This window comes from Pelodiscus sinensis, chromosome 1 (assembly GCF_052426305.1).
Source record: "Pelodiscus sinensis isolate ZL-2025 chromosome 1, ASM5242630v1, whole genome shotgun sequence".
Taxonomy (NCBI): domain Eukaryota; kingdom Metazoa; phylum Chordata; order Testudines; family Trionychidae; genus Pelodiscus; species Pelodiscus sinensis.
In genome coordinates this window covers 166,817,779-166,835,770 of record NC_143052.1, presented here as the reverse complement: position 1 = coordinate 166,835,770, position 17,992 = coordinate 166,817,779, and the positions used below count along the sequence as shown (strand labels likewise).

Sequence of the window (17,992 nt, the reverse complement as noted above, 5' to 3'; positions counted from 1 at the left end):
GACGGCGGCTGCGCGAGTGGGACGGGTGGGGGCTGCGAGCGAGCGAGCGAGGGAGGGTTTATCGGGCGGCCGATTTTGGTTAAAATATTCAAAATGGCGGACGGAGGAGCAGCGAGTCAAGATGAGAGTTCGGCGGCGGCGGTGGCGGCGGCAGGTAATCATTACTGCGTTTTACATATTCATATTCATACTCGCGCGCGCGGCCCCCCCGCCGCCCGCCCGCCCCGCTTAGCATAATTTATTAGTACTCCGGATTATTATAATTAACGGCACAGGGGGGAGCGGGGGCAGCGGCAGCCTCCCCGTGCGGGAGACACACGCACGGGCGCGGGGGGCAAGGGGGCGCCTCCCCGCCCCCGAACCCGGCCGGAGGCCGCCGGGCCGCCCTGCCAGCGCCCGCACGCCCACAATAAAGCCGCTTTCCATATTCATGGCGGAGCGGGCCCAGATCGGGCAGGGAGCTGGGGGGCAGGGCCCGGAGCTGGGGGGCGAGCACCCCGCGACCCCCCGCCCCAGTGGGGCCGGGCCCCCCATGCTCTTGCGCCGGGGCGCGGGTGTGGGGCGCGGGGTTTGGAGGCGAGATATTGGCTCTTTTTTGGTCCCCCCCACCCCAGCCTTGGTAGCGTTATTTCCCCACAGCCCGAGGCCTGCCTGCCACGGGGGGCTGGGTGCAGAGGGCCCGGGGGGGCGGCTTGGCGAAAGTCTTCTCCTCTGTCCCTACAGAAAAGGTGCCTCAACTCCGCTCGACTCCTTGCGGGGGAGGGGGGTCTGCCTGGGGGCGAGGGGCTGCGTGGGGTCTCTGTACCCAGGGGGCTGGGCTGCCCTGACATCTCCCCCTCCCTTCTCGCTTCCTTAGGAGTCAGCGAGGCCGAGTAGAGCAGTGGGGGGTATCCTGGGATAGGTCCCTGGGGGAGGCTAACAGCCAGGCCCTGCGGGGCTTCTGATGGGTGCATGGGGTGGCAGCATTGGCGGCTGGGGTAGCAAGTTGGCTGCCAGGGGTGCGGAGCCGGCCTCCTTCTCCTTCTCTGTGTCTTGGTCTCATTTGAATAATGTCTAATTCGGGGAGGTTTATATTATTGAAATGGCCGCCTGGGTTTCCCCGCCTCTCATGTTTAGTAATTCAGACCTTTAATAACAGCCACTCAGAGCCCAAAGCCGTGTTTATATTTTACATTCGCCCCATGTGCTTTTGTGGTTCAATATGATTCTTCTTTCTTGCTCTCTCGCTTTTTTTAAATTTTCTTGGCAACCCACAGGGCCCAGAGATCAAACCCAGGCCGTGTGGGGAGGGGGTGAGAGGAGGAAGAGGTAGGCCCTGGCTCCTCTGGCAGACGCCTAGGCCTCATTCTCTGCCGCTTGATTTATTTACTAATAACCAAAATGACCCCCCCACCCCACCCCCGCCAGCAAAAACAAAACCCTCCTGGGGCTTGAGCAGCATCAGAACTGCTTCTAGCTTCACACACTCATGTCTTTTAAATAAGGGGCTTATTTTTAATTTATATCAACACAAGTATTTAAAGCTGTCCCTTTCATAACTGTTTTTCAGTGAGTATTGAGCATTTTCATTCCTTTGTCCCCAGTTTACTTAAAAAAAGATTTGCTTTTAATGTACATTTATTGGGTCTCTGAGAACACTTTCAAAAGCTAAAAAGCCTCCCTCCTACTCCCATATACAAACTAGATTTAATATGTAGAAGCAAACCTTGAATTTTGGATCATATCACATTAAATACAATAAACCTCTTTCTCCTTAGTGTTTATGACCTGCATTTTGTATAGCAGTCCTGTGTGTTTGATACTTTTGTCAGTATCCCTGGCCTTCTGAGTTATTTTTAATTTGACAGTATGAGAAAAAACAAAACAATATAAGTTTTCTGTGTTTGTATGCCATACATAGTTGACTGAATGAAAATTGAAAAATATTTTTCTCCTTAAATTGTCAGGGCTACCTATGTTTTAGCCAGCCTCCAGGCAACTTAATGACAAGCAAAATGGACTCCTTTTTCAAGGGAGATAATGGAGTCATTTTATTTTCATGTGGTATTAATGTTGATAAAACTGTGGTTTTTCGTTAGTGGCCATTGTTTTCAGCTGTGGAGGAAAAGAATTGAACAGAAGGGTATCTTATAGTAGCCCTATCAGATGAGTATGCAAACATCTTTGAAGCATGATTAAGAAGAGTTCATGTAATAGTGCAATCAGCATATTTTATAGAGTTTGCTCGAAGGTTAATTTGTTAGAGAATACTGGTCTTCAGTTAATAGAAAAACATTTTTAATTTTAAAATGACCACTCTCACTGCTTACTTTCTCCCCCTCTGCCTTGGTAAAGACAGGTCTTGAATACTGCAAGAAAAGATCTGTAGAACCTATAATGAAACTGTTCAGGTGACTGACTGCTTCATAGACCAGCAGCATGGGGTTGGCTGGACAAAAAGCAATAATATGATTTCATGCCTTAAATAGCATATGTTTTTGCACTCGCTTCACAAGATGTGGTCAAGCTGATGATGTCACCGGCCAGAGGACAAGGTGCAGTTAATTTGATTTATTGACCTGGGATGAGGTGTGCCAGTGAAATCTTCTTATAGAGAAACCATTTATCTGAGGACAGTTTCCTTTATAGAAGCAATTTAACCACTGCTGAGACTGTAGATATTTTATCCAAGATGGTAAAAATGTACATTCGCATCTTGCAAACAAAAATTTGATTCTAACTGACAATTTAGTAATTCTGAAAGGATGAATGGCTGGACTCAGGCCTTGTGCTGTCACATGTCTGACCTGGGGTTAATGAGCCCAGCATTCTGCCATTTACATGCTAAAACAAATCTGTCCACCTCCAACTGATGTTGTTTGGTTACGATTTCAAATTTTACTGAACCTTCCCATGTGATACAGTTAGAATATGGTGATTCCACCTATGAAACCTAGCAGCAACATCTGTGCAAGAACTGCATTTTCCCCCTCAGCTGCAATTTCTATCAGGGTACTTTCAGTGGATCTTAAGTGAGGCTAACTTTTTGATTTTGTGCTTTGGCTATAAATGTCTGATGAGATCAGGATAAAATTTCAAGTTTTCCATATGATAGAATAGACAAAGAATTTTTCTCTTATCCCTTCAGAGTTTTCTGATTTTCAGTGGCTGCAGAGTGAAACTGAAGTGATCCTGGACAGTTTTACCTACCAAGAAGGATCTTTCACCAGTGGAAGTGACCAAAGGCTTCTGCTTCTTTATGGAAACTCAGGATAGCACTGTATTAGTTCACATTTGGAAAGTTATATTTGCAGTTACAAAAGCTAGAAACTTACTAGCTTTAAATGAAAGGAAAAAAATCTTTTGGGCTCGTATGTTCTTCAGAGAAAGTTTCTTCTTGCCACTAGCGACTTTATATTAAAAACTCTTTCTATAGTCCTGTTTCAAGCAAATCTGAAGTCTTTAGAAAGCAAATGGTTAGGTTCTGACACTTCCTTTGTTGAGTATTGATGTTTAGCACTGCTTAATGTTGTGTTTATATGGGAAAATTGAGGTGGTTTTCAAATATATTCTTTGGCTGTTCGCACGAATTATTGTGTTAGGTATGTGGGAATGTACTAGAATATATACACACACACACACACACACACACACACACAGAGTAGGATGTAAGTAAGCCATATATACAGTAGGAAGTAAGCCTAAGCTTATTGGGTAATCAAGTTGAGTACTCGACTGTTGGCTTCCCTCACCTCCTTGCTGCCTCTGTATGAGAGACAGCAAGGGGAGGGAAACAGGGCCAGTGCCTGGGGGAGTTGGCTTAAAAGTTTGTCCCCCCCCCCCCCGGATCATCTTCCCCGGTCCCCTGCCTTCTCTCCTGTCCACCCCCCCCCCCCCCCGCCCAGTGCTGCTGCCCCTATTGGAGGCAGCAGCTGAGGGGCGGGTGTAGGCGAGACTGCTCCAGCAGCAGCCTCAGTCTGTGGCCAACCCTAGCTGCTGTGAACTGGGGCTGCTTTGCCCCAGGCCATCGTAAAAAGTCTTGGCTCATGTCAGTCCAGGATCACTGCGCCTCTGTTACTACATTTACATTGCAGAGCTTCAGCGGGAGTAGCTCCTGGACCAGCATGAGCTGGGACAGAGCACCTTTCCTTATCAACTAATCGTGTCAATACAAATTGACTACACTATTAGTCAATTACCCACCTCTTAACATATTTAGTAAACAATAGTATACTTCCTGCTTGTATTCAAGGTCCTGACTGATGATTAATTTGTTTAGAAAATAAGATTTTGAAGCATTTTTATCATTTAAAGCACAGTAGTACAATCATAATTGCCACTATTACATTTAAACAGAGTTAGTCCATTCTAGTAGTAGTTCTTATCTGACACAAGTTTTAAAGCTCAGAAAAGCTTTATGGAAAAGGGTCTCTACGTTTTAATTTTTGTTATGATCTATCATTATATCCAGTTTCCTGTTAAAGAAGTGGAATATTGTTCTTCCTTTCCATAGGCCTTTGATTCTTCCTTGATTTTTCTCCTCCCTCTCCTGTTCTTCTTGGCCAATTTTGAAAAAAAAAATTATAGTAATTAGTTGCCCTCTTCAGTGAGTTGACCTTGACACACACATAGCCATAACAAAATTTGGCATGCCCAGTGGAGTATAGCTAAGTAATAGAGTTTGTGGGACGTGGTAATTTTTTACTCACTTTTACCAAGTCCTGATTCCTTTGAGAACTTCAGAAAGAATGTATGCTATTTAACATGCAAGTTTAGTGTGTTATATTCTACAATAGTTTTTTCCACTTTTTAAAAATCACTTTATTACAACAGGCTGCATTTTTTTGGTACTTCAAACAACCACCAATTAAGTATCCTCAATTTTTTGAACATAACTAAACTACATATCTTGAGAGAAGTAGTCACAATCCTGATCCTTTTACGAGAGGTTTGTATGAGGTGCATATTACTAATCAGTGAGTGCCATTTACACTGTTGTTAAAAGCAGAATAGAACCTTTGAGCAAAATTAATCTTAAATTGTTTGCTCCAAATTTGATATTAATTCTGTACACAGAGCAAGTAGTATCCAGTGAACAAGGGATTCTTATATGATTGTGTAGACTTACTGTACTGGCTGCTTGATACTGTAGAGATTCTCTTCTGCATTAACAATTTTCCTCACCATGTTCCTATTGTGATGTGTTGCAATACATTGCAGCCCTAGTGATGGCTTGCATTGCATTGAGTACAGCAGTAGAAATGGGAAGGGAATCACATAAACTTAATTTTGTATTGTAATCTTTTTCTGTATGTTCATGAATTAGTTATACTTCACTTGAAATCTGTCTGAACTCTCACACCTGCTAATTAAAGGATGTGTTCTGTAAATATGACTATTTTTCTTTTCACAGTTGGGTGCAGTAACTTTATTAAGCTTTAAGTAAAAGAACCTTACAGACTCTGTTACACTTCATCATTTCTATTCCTGAAGAGAAAAAAAAACATTTCTATGTGAATTCATTTCCCTACATTTGGCAGTCTGCACAACTGACTAGCAGAATTGGTATCAACTAATGTCCACATTTGTCAGATTATTATTTTTAAGTAGGTCTTCGTTAGCATACTACAAATTCCTTGTGGGAGATATTTTAATGAATTGCTAATGGCTACTTGTATTAATGAATTTTACTGTGGATACTAGGCAGTACTGTTTAGTGATTAAGCACTAGGCTGGGATCCAGGATTTCCTGAGTTCCATTCCGCTGAGTTGACTCACTGTATGACCGAAGGCTACACCTGTAAAATGGGGATAATAAATACCAACCCCACAGGGATGTTGTGGAGACAGAGAAGGTGTAATTAGGTAATGTTTAGTAAAGTGCTTTAAAGATTGAAGTGCTATGTAAGTACCACCTTTTATTAATAGATGTTTGCAGCATTTCTGCTTCAAGGTAGAGCATCAAATTAGAAATACATTCCTATGTGCAGGTTTTTTGACCTTTTAACACTTTAGCCCTCCCCTAAAATACATGATCTGAGAAGTTTAAGAAAAATCTTACTCTGTTGTTTCAGTTTGTTTATTTTGTGTATTTGATTACATTTTCTGTATAATCAATGTCACAGTTCCCCTGTATATTCACTTAAGCTATGTATACTCTAACTCTTAAACAGTCTCACCATTAATACCCCCTGTGCACCTCCATGAATAATAGCAATGAGAGTGCTAGTAAGAATAAGATGCTGGTGGCTGTCAGAATTTTTAACTACAGTGTAATGTGTAGATCTGCTTTAAGTAGGGTTAGACATGACAGATGTTCAAAGACAAATCTTTAATGGCTTCTTGGTTGCACCACACATACTGTAATGGCAGGAATCTTTATGAAAAAATGTCTGCTGTAGGTAAGGACCTAATTGGCTTCCTGTGTGTGATCTTTTGCATAGCAAATTGGAAAGATAAATATTTTAATAAAAAAAAAAGTGAAATTGAAATCTAGTCAGTTTTAAAGAGATAGATATCAATAAACCTAAGTCCCCCTGCCAATCTGTGGTTTTTCAAACAGTCTTTTTTTAAGGAAAATTGTTTTTTATTGCCTCATGATTTGTTCGTTTGATTGTTCTATTTGAAATAACATGTAATTTACTAATTTGTGCCTGGCCATACTAATGTAAAATAGCAGGTGTATACAGCTTAGATTTTGTCAAGGGGAGGAGTATGAAATAATGGTAGAAGTGATTCAGTTATCTCATGAATTAGTCATTTCTGTATTATTAGTTAATCATCTCTTGAATAAGAAATGTGACTTCAGCTTGTTCCAGGAATCCTATTGCAGAGGTGCCTTGCAAATTGTTCCTTACCCTGCTGATCTTTAGCAGTAGTAAGGGTTTCATTTTCATTTGTCTATTTCTTATAGATGCTAAAACTATTGAAAAATACTTAAATTCTGTTTTAAAAGGTCTTTGGAAACAGCATACTGCGTGGTGGTGCAAGCAACCAACTTCAGTGCAAATACTGCTATGAACGTGTCACTCTTCTATTTCTGTATTTCTTACAGTTGCTCTTCTGCTCTTTAAAATGGTTTAGCCTTGTTTCTAATGTGGACTAGTCTGTGGTGCATCTTATTTCAAGACCAATATAAAATTCTGGAACAGAAGGGCACATCTTAAACATTTATATTGATTTCAATAACTTAAGAGAATATAAATGTACAAATGGAGATCTCACAGTATTTTCAGTCATCCATAATACTGACGTTTGGGCCTGAACTATCATTGACTTGTTATCACAGTGTATTTGTTTTAGACAGCTTGTGATGAGAAGTCTTGGAATTCTTTCAAGATTATTCAAAATCTAGGCTTCTGTGTTCTTAACATTGGATTGGGAGCCAGGAACTTTTGATTTTCATTTCCATTTCCCCCATACTGTCCTGTTTTATGGCTTTGAGCAAATCAGTGAGGTTGAGTATCGTAGCTCTTTAAAAACAACAGCAACAAAAACCAAACTCCCACTCTTGCAGTATTGTTTGGTGCATCTCCACCTAAATTAGAGTGTGTGTGCAGGAGAAAACAAGATTCCAGCAGCTGGCATATTAAACCACATATCAGATTCTGCTAAGAGGAGGTCTAGATGATACCATGGTAAAACTGTGGCTTGACTGCGGTGGTGATACTGCAGAAATTCCTTTCTCCAAAACAAGCTAGAGATGTGATAGCATAAGAAATAAAGTCAACTTGAAATCTCTGCTGTTTTCACCAAACTGGACAAGATCAGTCTGGAAAAGTCCCTCCACTAAATGAATTTTTGTGACCATGTCTTCCTGACCTCTAAATCCACACAAATACGAGCAACATGCTATGTAGTAATAGGGATATAAAATCCAGCTTAATCAATTAGATTTTCCTCATGTTTAATGGGTTAACTGACTAAAAGCTGGATCCAGAGCTGGTGATCAATCTAAGACAGTCAACTGCAACAGAGTAGTTTTGTTAACTGCGCTTTTGTACCTAGAATTTATGGGATGTGCTATGCAGATAGATGTAGCAGCACATTGATTGGATGCAGAGAAAGTGCATGGCATTCTCAATGTTTTATAAAATCAGCACACACCTCACTTCCTGAGCCCTTGCTTTATGTGTGTGTTCCTAATACCGGTAAGAAAACAACTATATGTGGATAGAAATCAGCAGAATTTGGCAACCCTGCATGTGGGCAACACTAAACAAAATGTCTTGCAGGTCACACACAGAACTTTTATGGGCCACAGGTTGCCCATTACTACACAAAATCCTGCTGATTCTAACTCTTTTGGGTTTTAAGTGTGTTCTGGAATTGATACAGTTTAGGACATCAGCAAGACTTAGCAAAATTCTAGAATACAAATATTTAAAGCTGGTCATTCTTAAAATTATGAAGATAACCTTGATATTGTAAAATTATGTACTTTCTTTGAGTCTGCAGGTAGACTAAAATGATTAGCACTGAGAGGTGAGAGCTTCCCTCTGTTTATCTTAATGTGATGTTTAATTAAAGTCTTAGTCTGCTGTGTGGTGAACCCCAGTTACCACATAGTGCCTTTGTAGTTGGGTCTGAACTGTGTTCTGGAATTGTAATAAAACCCTGCTAAAGTCCAAACTCATAATATTTGGGAATCTGACTAATACATGATTTGTCCTGCCGTTCTGGAGAATTATAGAATTATTATGTTGTTGTCAACATGATAGTTAGAACTGCAGGTAGGACCTAGCTATGGGTCTTGCAATCTGATTTCATGTAAAAGTATTTATATTAAAGCTTATTAAATGCAGGCTTTAGTAAATGGTAAGTACCTTTTTTTTTTTCCTGCCTGTGAGCATAAGTTTTGAATAGTTATGAACAATATACTTTGTAGCAACAAAAGGAATTAGCGTTATGAAGCGCAGAATGACCCATCTTGTCTTAAAACTTGTAGAAGGGTAATCTTTCAATAGTTACGTTTTGATTAGTGTTGTAAGACTAACCTCGAATCAATAAATCTTTTCTAACTTGGTCAGATCTAAGTCAGTCTGCTTAAAACTTCTTGTGTATGATCCTCAGAGGAAAAAAATGAGGGAAATGTCTAGGCCATCTACCTGTGTGAAAAATTCAGTTATTCTTGGAGTGATATCTGAAAAAAACAACTTATATTAGATACTCCATTTTGGTTTATTAATCAGAGGATTGATGTTTTAAAGAATGATTTTAGGGAGATTCAGTGGTTAGTTTTTGTTATTTGTAGGGCTGTACTCTTTTTGCATTTTGGAGGGGTTTTTTTAGTTTAATTGGTAAATAGCCTCTGGAAACATGGACTGACCAAGGAGGAAACATTGCTGTTTAACCATTTTAACTGCTTTGGTTTACAGTAGTTAAATGTCTATGACCACCTGGCAATGTTCTTTGGCCAAAAAAAAGGTAGTGAATAAAAATATCTGTTGTACAATGTTAATGTTTACAAATATTTCAGTTATGTGATTCTTGCATTTTAAATAAATAGGAGCGTTACATACATGTAGGTAAAACCACATAGAGCTTCCACTTCCTGACACTTGCTGAAAAACATAGAAGATAATCTATTCCATTGAACTTTGATAGACATGCTGAATTGTTTGAGCAAATGAACATCTGAAATCCTACATTTTCATAGCTTTTCTCTTTGAGCCCTGTAATAAGTAACTAGGATCAACCGGGGATGCAAAAGCCCCCACAAAAGCCATGGGTGGGAGGGCAAAGGGGCCAGCCAGCAGTCACAGGACCGGATTCTCTGGGTGTCTGGAGGGATTAGCAGGAGAGGCATGGTGCCTGCAGCAGAGGTCTGCCCCCCCCTCACTGCCAGTGGCTGGGGAGCGAAGTGGGGGAACAGCCAGATGAGCAGAGCGAGCTTGGGCTGTATTGCTCTATTTTCCCTACCAGTAATTGAGGGTGCGGATCCCTACTGCTCGTGCTGGACCCTAGCCTTGCTATTGTCTCTGGCCACATGGCATGGTGGTGAGGGTGAAGAGGGGTAGGGAGAGATGTAGCCTGAGGTAGAGAGGGGTTGATCTGCCCTTTCCCTGAGTTGGGGGGTAAGTCACATAACTGGTGGCCCCCACATGTTCCTCCCTCACTAGTTGCTCCTGGCATTCACACAATTCACACAATCCATGATTTCAATATCAAGCGTGATTGTAATTTTGTGTGTGTGAAACTAGTATGTTCCTTCGGGTCAGAAGCTTAACTGTGACTGCTAAATATCACTCAGTTCAAGCCAAAGCCCTACGTGTGATTCAGGAAGGCTAATTCTCACTATTACATGAGTAGACTTTAGGCATTTTTAAATGTGAGAAATTGCTGGTGGCAGATATTTTACATGTGGCATAGAAGGTGGTTGTAATTGAGAAACAGATTTTGATAGTTGTGCAGATGAGAACTATGCATGGGCAGTTTTCATAACCGTGCATATTTAATGTATTGCACTAGGCAAGTGCTTTTTGGAAATATGTCTGATTATGTGAGAACCTTGCCATTGTCCACCTAAACAAAGGTCTGAATGTGCAACGCATATGTTATATGGCAGTCATAACTTGACATTTCATCTGTTCCAAAGGTTGGAAGAGACTTTTCTTGAAGTTCTGACTTTGATGTTGCACCCTCATATCCTTTCTGGAAATAGGCATGGTTATATTCAAAAACCTAACTCAAATATGTTTTATGCAAATGTGACAAAATCTGTCTGAAAAGTTTGTAATCTTCTAAAGGTGTGTATCCTAGACATATGAAGTGTAAACCTGTTTATATATCTAGATGTACTGCTAAAAGCCTTCATTAGCACGCAAGGAACTTGATGCCCTGGTACTTGAGAGAGTGATCTGTGAATAGTCTTGTTCTTCCTGTAAGCTGGAATATGGTTGGTCCTGTCAAGATATGTGGCCAGATCACCTCATGCTGGAACCCATTTTGCATGCGGTACTTTTTCCATGAGTATGAAAGGGTTCAAACTGAACACAGGGGATTCCTGTCCAAAATTTATTTCTAGGCAGGAAACCAAATATTAGGGGCAATTACCAAACATCAAGACATCACCACACACCTTATCACTCAGGTGACAAGCGGAAACATTTAAGACTGAACAGGGGAAGGAGTGTGCCCAAGCTAAGAGGTTTCCTAGTGAGAAAAGATGATTTACACTACTCTTAGGGTAAAATATTGCATGTAACAAGTTTCTTAGAGTATTATGCTTAGCTGGCATGTCTTGTTTGTTTACCTTAGTAACTTACTTTGAGATGTTGTTTGCAGCCACTTAAATCTTATTTTTTATATTTAATAACATCATTTTTGTTAATTAAATCTTCTACATGTAATTGTTACCTGAGGGAGGGCAACAGTTTGCATATCTCTGTTTCATTGATAAAGGGAGTGAACAACTTATGAGCGTGCACTGTATACAACTTTTATGCCAAGTAAGATGGATATATTTGGGGTTCTGATCCCATTGGAGCTGTGTACCTGGGTGCTGTGTCAAGATCTTGTGACTGAGCCTTCTCAGAGCTGAACAGATCTCAGTGTCTGCCTTGCTCTGCTATGGGCTTTGACCCCATGTCTCTGTCTTTGCTGGCTCTGCAGGAATAAGTGATGGGGCGCCCTAAGGGCAAGTAGGTGGGCCCATTGTACGATCAGTCCATCAAATGACAGTCTCAAGGGGATCTCTGACTGAACATATCACACTTACATCTAAGATTCAAGTCTTAGGGTACTTTTTACTATGTTGATGTCAAAAGTGTAAGTAGAACTATTCTTTTGTACTTTAATAAAAGTTGAACAGGTGTGCTTTTCAAAACACTTTCACTTCAGGAGAAACTTCAATTTTTTATTAAGCTATTTTTCATTGTACAACAAATGTGTATATACGCTTCAATAGCCCTTTTATAGAAGATTGAACATTTAAAAGGAGTCTCACACTGGGCAAATGAAATAGGAGCTATCCAAAAGGCAACTTACCTTCAGTAGCATCCTATGTTCCCTGTTTTGTTGAGGATTTGTGTTTTCTATAAGAACATTTCTTCCATTGCATCCCAGCTGCTTCATGATTCTGCAGTGAAGATAATATATTGTGTTTGAGAGTTCTTAATTGTTAGAGACAATTGTGATGTCATATTCAGTATTATGACTTTATTGCAGGATCAAGTATTTATTTTATTTATAGGCTTTTCTATTGAGCTTATCACCAGAATCTTAGGCATTTATACATAATTTTGTGGCTTGTGTAAAGGATTAAAACAGGATACCTACCCTCAATCATCAGTCTCATTAAAAGGGAGTAAGATTATAAAATCATACCCTTTACCTTTTAAACCTTTCCTTTAAGTATTAGAAAGTAGGGCTATTGCATAGTGCTCTAAATGCTAATAAACTATGGGTATTTCAGACCAGAGGGATATCCAGGTAGGTTACAAGGGGAGAGAGGAGAGCAAGTTCTTAGGACTCCCTTCATAATTCAAGTAGACAGGGATGGTCTGAGATTACAACAATCCAGGTACTGTTGAGATTGTGAGAGTGCAGAGCAAAGACATGTTACTTTGCCCCTTCCAAGAATTTCTACAGTGCTATTTTGCCACTCCTACTCTGCTTTCTTCCTATCCAGTTCAAGAATCCCGCTAGTGCCATTGTAAAAGTTTGTACATATAGGAAGTAATACTAGTACAAATTGAGCCTCCTAAATCTGGGACACTCTGGTCTGGCAACATCTGTGGTCTGGCAGGACAACAGATATTGCTGGATCAGAGAGCCCTGGCAGTGGGAGTGAGAGCTTGCCAGGAGCCCCTGCCTGGGCCAGCAGCAGCGGGGGCCAGTGAGCCCCGTTCCTGGGGAGCTCCATCCTAGGCTTGCAGTGAAAGGTGAGGCCCAGGGATCCCCAGTCAGGTGAGGCAGCAAGGGCCTTGCGATCCCAGTGCCTGGAGAGCCCTGGCCGGGTGGGGCAGCACTGGGGCTGATGAGGTCTGGCTGCTGAGGACTGGAGTCCGAGCCCAAGCCCCGCAGCACTGGAGCCCAGTCCTTATACTTCAATTTTTCACTTGATTGTAATTTTCCTCTTATCATTTGCAGGCAGCAGAGGCAATTGTGTAAAATTTGGCCTCTTTACCTTGTTATCTCCTCTGCTGCATGACAGTTGTCACAAGAGAAGCATTTCCTGGACTTGTTCCCAGTTTTTTCCCCCCAAGCTCTGGTCTAAATATACAAGTTGTGCCACTTTTTTAAAAAAAGGATTTGTAGTTTAATTTAACTAGTACAGTCCTCTATGCCAAATGCCTGTGTGTTAACAGTTGGGATACTGGTTTAACTTGACCAGCAGAATTTGAGAGTTCAGACACAAACTAAGTATTGAAAGTCAGATCAAGAAGGGAGAAAATGCTTATTTCGTCTATATCTACTCACTGCAGAATCTGTCTGCATGCACTGCACTGAGCAAGCATCTCTCACTCTACAGACATTAGCTGTTCTGATGAGAAAGGAGGGGAGGAGGATTTCCAGAAGCAACCAATTCTGAATCTGAGAAGAGGACTATGGGCCATCTGGTGAATGAGATAAAAGAAATGTCAAGAAAAATTAGAACTTGGAAAGAATAAGGAGCTGCTTTTGTTGTGACTTCCTTTGTGGAAGCAGAGAAAGAAAATGAGGAAATCCTTTCTCATGTTTATCTCTGTTTGTCATATATGATGAATATCCGGGAGAGAGTCAAATTCTGGCATGATGGATCTGGAGTTAGAAAATTCCTGATTGAGGTTACTCATCTATAGAATGAGGTAATATTAGTCTGTTTATAAGGAAAGCTTCAAAACTCATCTAGTAGAAATGCTTTTCTGCTGTATCTAAGATCACATCTACATTGGAATATTTAGCTTGTATAGCTATGCACTCCTCCTCCTCCCCTCCCAAAATTATATCATTTTAAAAGTACTTACTCCAGTATATTTTGTACTGGCTGGGGAACTAATAGGGGAACAATATGCTATATTGATATAACTACTTCTATACTGACATAACTGTGAGTCTACACTAGGAAAGCTTTGCTGATTTAGCTGTATTGGTATATCTATCATGGCAGAGCCTCCTAGCAGAGATGTAGTTTATATTGGCATAAGTATATTTTATTGGTATGGGTAAATCTCTTCAAATGGCACCTCTATTGGCAAAGGAACTCTTTTGCTGGTAGAACTGCATCTATTTTGAAGTGGGAGGGAGAGGTTGCCATCAAACTGATGATAGCTGTACTGGTAACATTTTGTACAGATTGAACCTCTCTGGTTTGGCATTCTCTGGTCCAGCAACATTTGTGGTCCAGCATGATTTTAGTTATTCAAATGTCTGCTTTATTGTGAGCGGGGCTAAGTTTCCTGCCTCCCCCTTACACTTCTGTCCAATGCCCCAGGCTGGGACCAGAGCTGCAGGAGTCTGGGAAGCCCTGGGCCTGGGCTGATACCAGGAACAGAGACCCAAAGCCAGGGCTGGCATCAGAGCCTCCAGGCCACGGTTGACCTCCTGTCAAATTCTGTAGTTCAGCACTGTTCAGGTCCTGATGGTGCCAGACTAGAGAGGACCAACTTTTAGTGTACACCTGGTCTTACTCTATTAAGAGGGCTTTGATGTTTTAATTAGTCTGGTACAGGTTGGACATCCCTGGACCATCACCCTAGGGACCTAAGCTGTCCCAAACTAGGGAACTTGCCAGACCAGGGGAGGCCCTTGGTCCAGCAGGGCCACAGATGTGGCTGAACCAAAGAGCCCAGGAGGTGGCAGTGGGAGCCAGTTAAAAGAACGCAGTTCCCCTGTTGGCTATTACCAGATTCATCTCCTTTTGGCTCCCTGCCCTGCCGTTGTCCCTGCTAATGCTGGCCTGGCATGGGCTCCCCATCCCGCTGCTCACACACTGTACCAGAGTCTCCTGGGAGTCTTGGCTGGCATACTCTGGCTGCTGCTGGCTGTACTACCACACAGTGTTCCTCAGGGTTCCCAGGCTGGAGCTACCCAGCCACCACCAGGTCCACTGCTATCAGGGGTTCTATCAGGGATTGCCTGGCCACACTGTTCTGCTGCTAGGGCCTGTCCCAGTGCTGGTTGGTACTACCTCCCACCTCTGTCTGCCCCGCTTCAGTCATGGATTCTGTGGCTGGGGCTGCCCAATACGGTCCCACTGCCATCAGAGGTGTCCTAGGGCTCCCAGTCAGGGCTGCCCATCCACTGCTGGCCCTTTGCGGGGTGCAGGGTGGTGATGGTGGGGATCCCCTGCTGAACCACCTGCCACTGGAAACCCCCTTGCAGCTGAGATTCCCTGGCTGCCTGGCCCAGCTGATGCCAGGGATTCCTTGGCAGGGGCAGGAGCTCCCCCGGCTGCTGCTTCATGCAACTGCTGCTGGCCCAGCTGGGGCTCCCCAGCACTGCGTTCTTTTAACTGGCTCCCACTGCCACCTCCTGGGCTCTTTGGTTCAGCCACATCTGTGGCCCTGCTGGACCAAGGATGTTGCTGGATCAGAGTCTCCTGGATTTGGGAGTTTCAACCGGTATAGTTAAACTGGCAAAATTTTATAGTGAAGACTAGCCTTTAGTGTTTCAACAAACAAGCATTGCTTTCTAGCAACTTGGAAAGATGAAGAGCAGAGTCCTATATAAAGATCATGTAGTCTCTGTATTCAGACCTAATCTACCTGGTTAGTGTTTAGATATGGACATGAGGAGGAAAACAGGTGATTAAAGGTCACTAACTTTATATGCATCTCAGCATTATCAAAACTACTGTTTAGTATCCAACCTCATAAGCACCAGGTATTTCAGTCCCCAGCAGAATTTGAATCTATTGCTGCTCTATATCATAAGTAATGGCAGTTGGTGCAAAGACCGTTTGGAATTATGAGAAATGAAAGTTTTGGTCTGTGTGTGACTGAGCAATAAACGCTGCACAATGTAAGCTAGGTTATTGGAAGTATAGAGGTAGCACTGAAAGAAATTTGTTGTGGGGAAAATAGAGACATTATGCAAAATTAGTGTGTAATAAAATGTAAACAACACAAACTGGAAGAAAAATGGAAAAAGTAGAGATTTAGATTGTGAATATGTGCTCCACTCCATTAAAATGTCTTTTGGGGGGATTCTGTTTTAAGTGCGGTGTAATTGAGAAATAGACATCATGTTCGTCAGTGCTTTGAGTGGAAAGGAAGCATGTGCGGGATCAATACAGACATAATCCTCTCTGGATGTTAAGGGCATTTAGAGAGGAGAGTGAGGAGAGTATTGGAAGATCTGGCATATGACACTTGAGCAAAGATTGCTTCCTTTCTTGATCACCAGCACCAGTTGTAGGGAAACTAATTGAAATTACTTGTGATGCATAGTGAAGAACTAATACACCTGGAGCTTGTTTATGCAAGGAAAAGCTAGAACCTGTATTAGGGATGTGAATGTTTAACTGGTTAACTGCTAAGCTTACCCTTAATGGGAGAGGCTTATGGGTTAAAGTTAACCAGTGCCTGCTGCAGATAGGGGCTGTTCCAGTCATCCATCCCCACTTCCCCAATCTTTAATTGGTTAACCAGTTAATATATTTAACTGATTAACCAGTTAAATGGGATTTTACATGCCTAACCTGTATTACCATTGCCACCAGTGGTATCTGAGCAGGGCTGAGGCATTTTAACTACTTTGTCATGTGAATATAGTGGCAGATCAGATTTTCTTTACATGGTAGTTAAAAATAGCTGATTCCTATTGCTGATTAGTGCTAATGTAGTGGTATTGGTACTAACAGTTGCTGCTAAGAGGATTCCGCCACTTTCCCTAGTAGATCCACTGAAAGTGAATGTAAGTGTAAAGAGCTGAGAGATGTGACTAACTTGTAATGGCAGTACTTTAGAGTCCAGGATCAAGTTTGACTATTCTTCCCTGTGCCAGCAGCTGAAGTTAAAAACACTGTTTGTAGGTCACAAACAGCCCCTGGAGGAAGAATGTCTTGGCAGTTCTTCTGCGAACTGGCTATGGCCAACTGAAAGAACATAATCCTGAGGAAAGCAGCTCTAGCTCTCTTCAGCTACTGCAGTGTATGATGTTTACCAGAGAGTGTAAAAAGGAGGAAGACAAGGTTTGAAAAGTTACCCATTTCCTGTTAGCTAAAGGCTGTTGTAAAGGATGATGGGATGAGAGTCATCAGTAAAGTCCAGAGGCAGTCCCCTGTAAGAATCCTAGCCTCCGACTGAATCCTGCTCAGTGGTCTCATCATTCTTATCAGTTTCTTGTAAGTTTTGCTGGTGTCTTAACAATTTGACTGCTGATGTTCAAATTAATACTCTGCTCCTGCTTAGGAAAGCTGAGCAGTAACAGGAGTTTTGGAGCTGGCTCTGTAGAATAAGGAGGTCTCTCTCTCTCTCTCTCTCTCTCTCTCTCTCTCTCTCTCTGTGTGAGAGATTTTTGTATGTCTGCGAATCTGTTCAAGTTTTCCTCTTCCTAAACAGTAACAGCTAAGATCACAAAATTTCGTATGCAGCTTCCACTTATCCTAACTTTAAAGCAGGGCTACTCAACTTTGGAAGCCCGGGGGGTGACAATAATACTCCTAACACATGCTGTGGTCCTCAACTTAAGTGTGGTTGCATATAGATGCACATATATGCAAATAGCTTCTTTCACACTGACCGGCATGAATACAAAGATTAAGGCAAGACTACACGACACGCAGGCCCCATGTAAGTCAGTTCTGCTGATATTAATAAAATGCAATATTTACCCGATATCCAACCATATGACAGCACTTTTAATTAGCAATGACAGTCTAGGAATTTAACTACTAAAACGCATATCAACAGAAGACCGTTATATTGACTACTTTTTTGTTTGTGTCTCAACTGCGGGCTACATGTTGAGCCCCGTGTAAACCCAAACTGCACCGTGGACCACGGGTTGAGTAGTCCTGCATTAAAATAAGGTCAGGGTTTTGTTGTGCCATGAAAATCGTATATGCCTGGAATTTGATTGTTTTCTG

General features: G+C 41.9%; 1 protein-coding gene across 3 annotated transcripts in view; it reads left to right on the top strand.

Moving 5' to 3' along the window:
- The first annotated feature begins 14 nt into the window (after nt 1-14).
- The window catches only part of POU2F1 (POU class 2 homeobox 1), a 200,370-nt gene continuing 182,392 nt past the window's right edge, over nt 15-17,992 (top strand). For all 3 annotated transcript variants that reach the window (XM_089773288.1, XM_089773295.1, XM_075909143.2), the window contains exon 1: nt 15-154. In XM_089773288.1, coding sequence (XP_089629414.1) covers nt 94-154 — 61 coding nt within the window. In that variant the 5' untranslated portion in view covers nt 15-93. The remainder of the gene's footprint in view (nt 155-17,992) is intronic.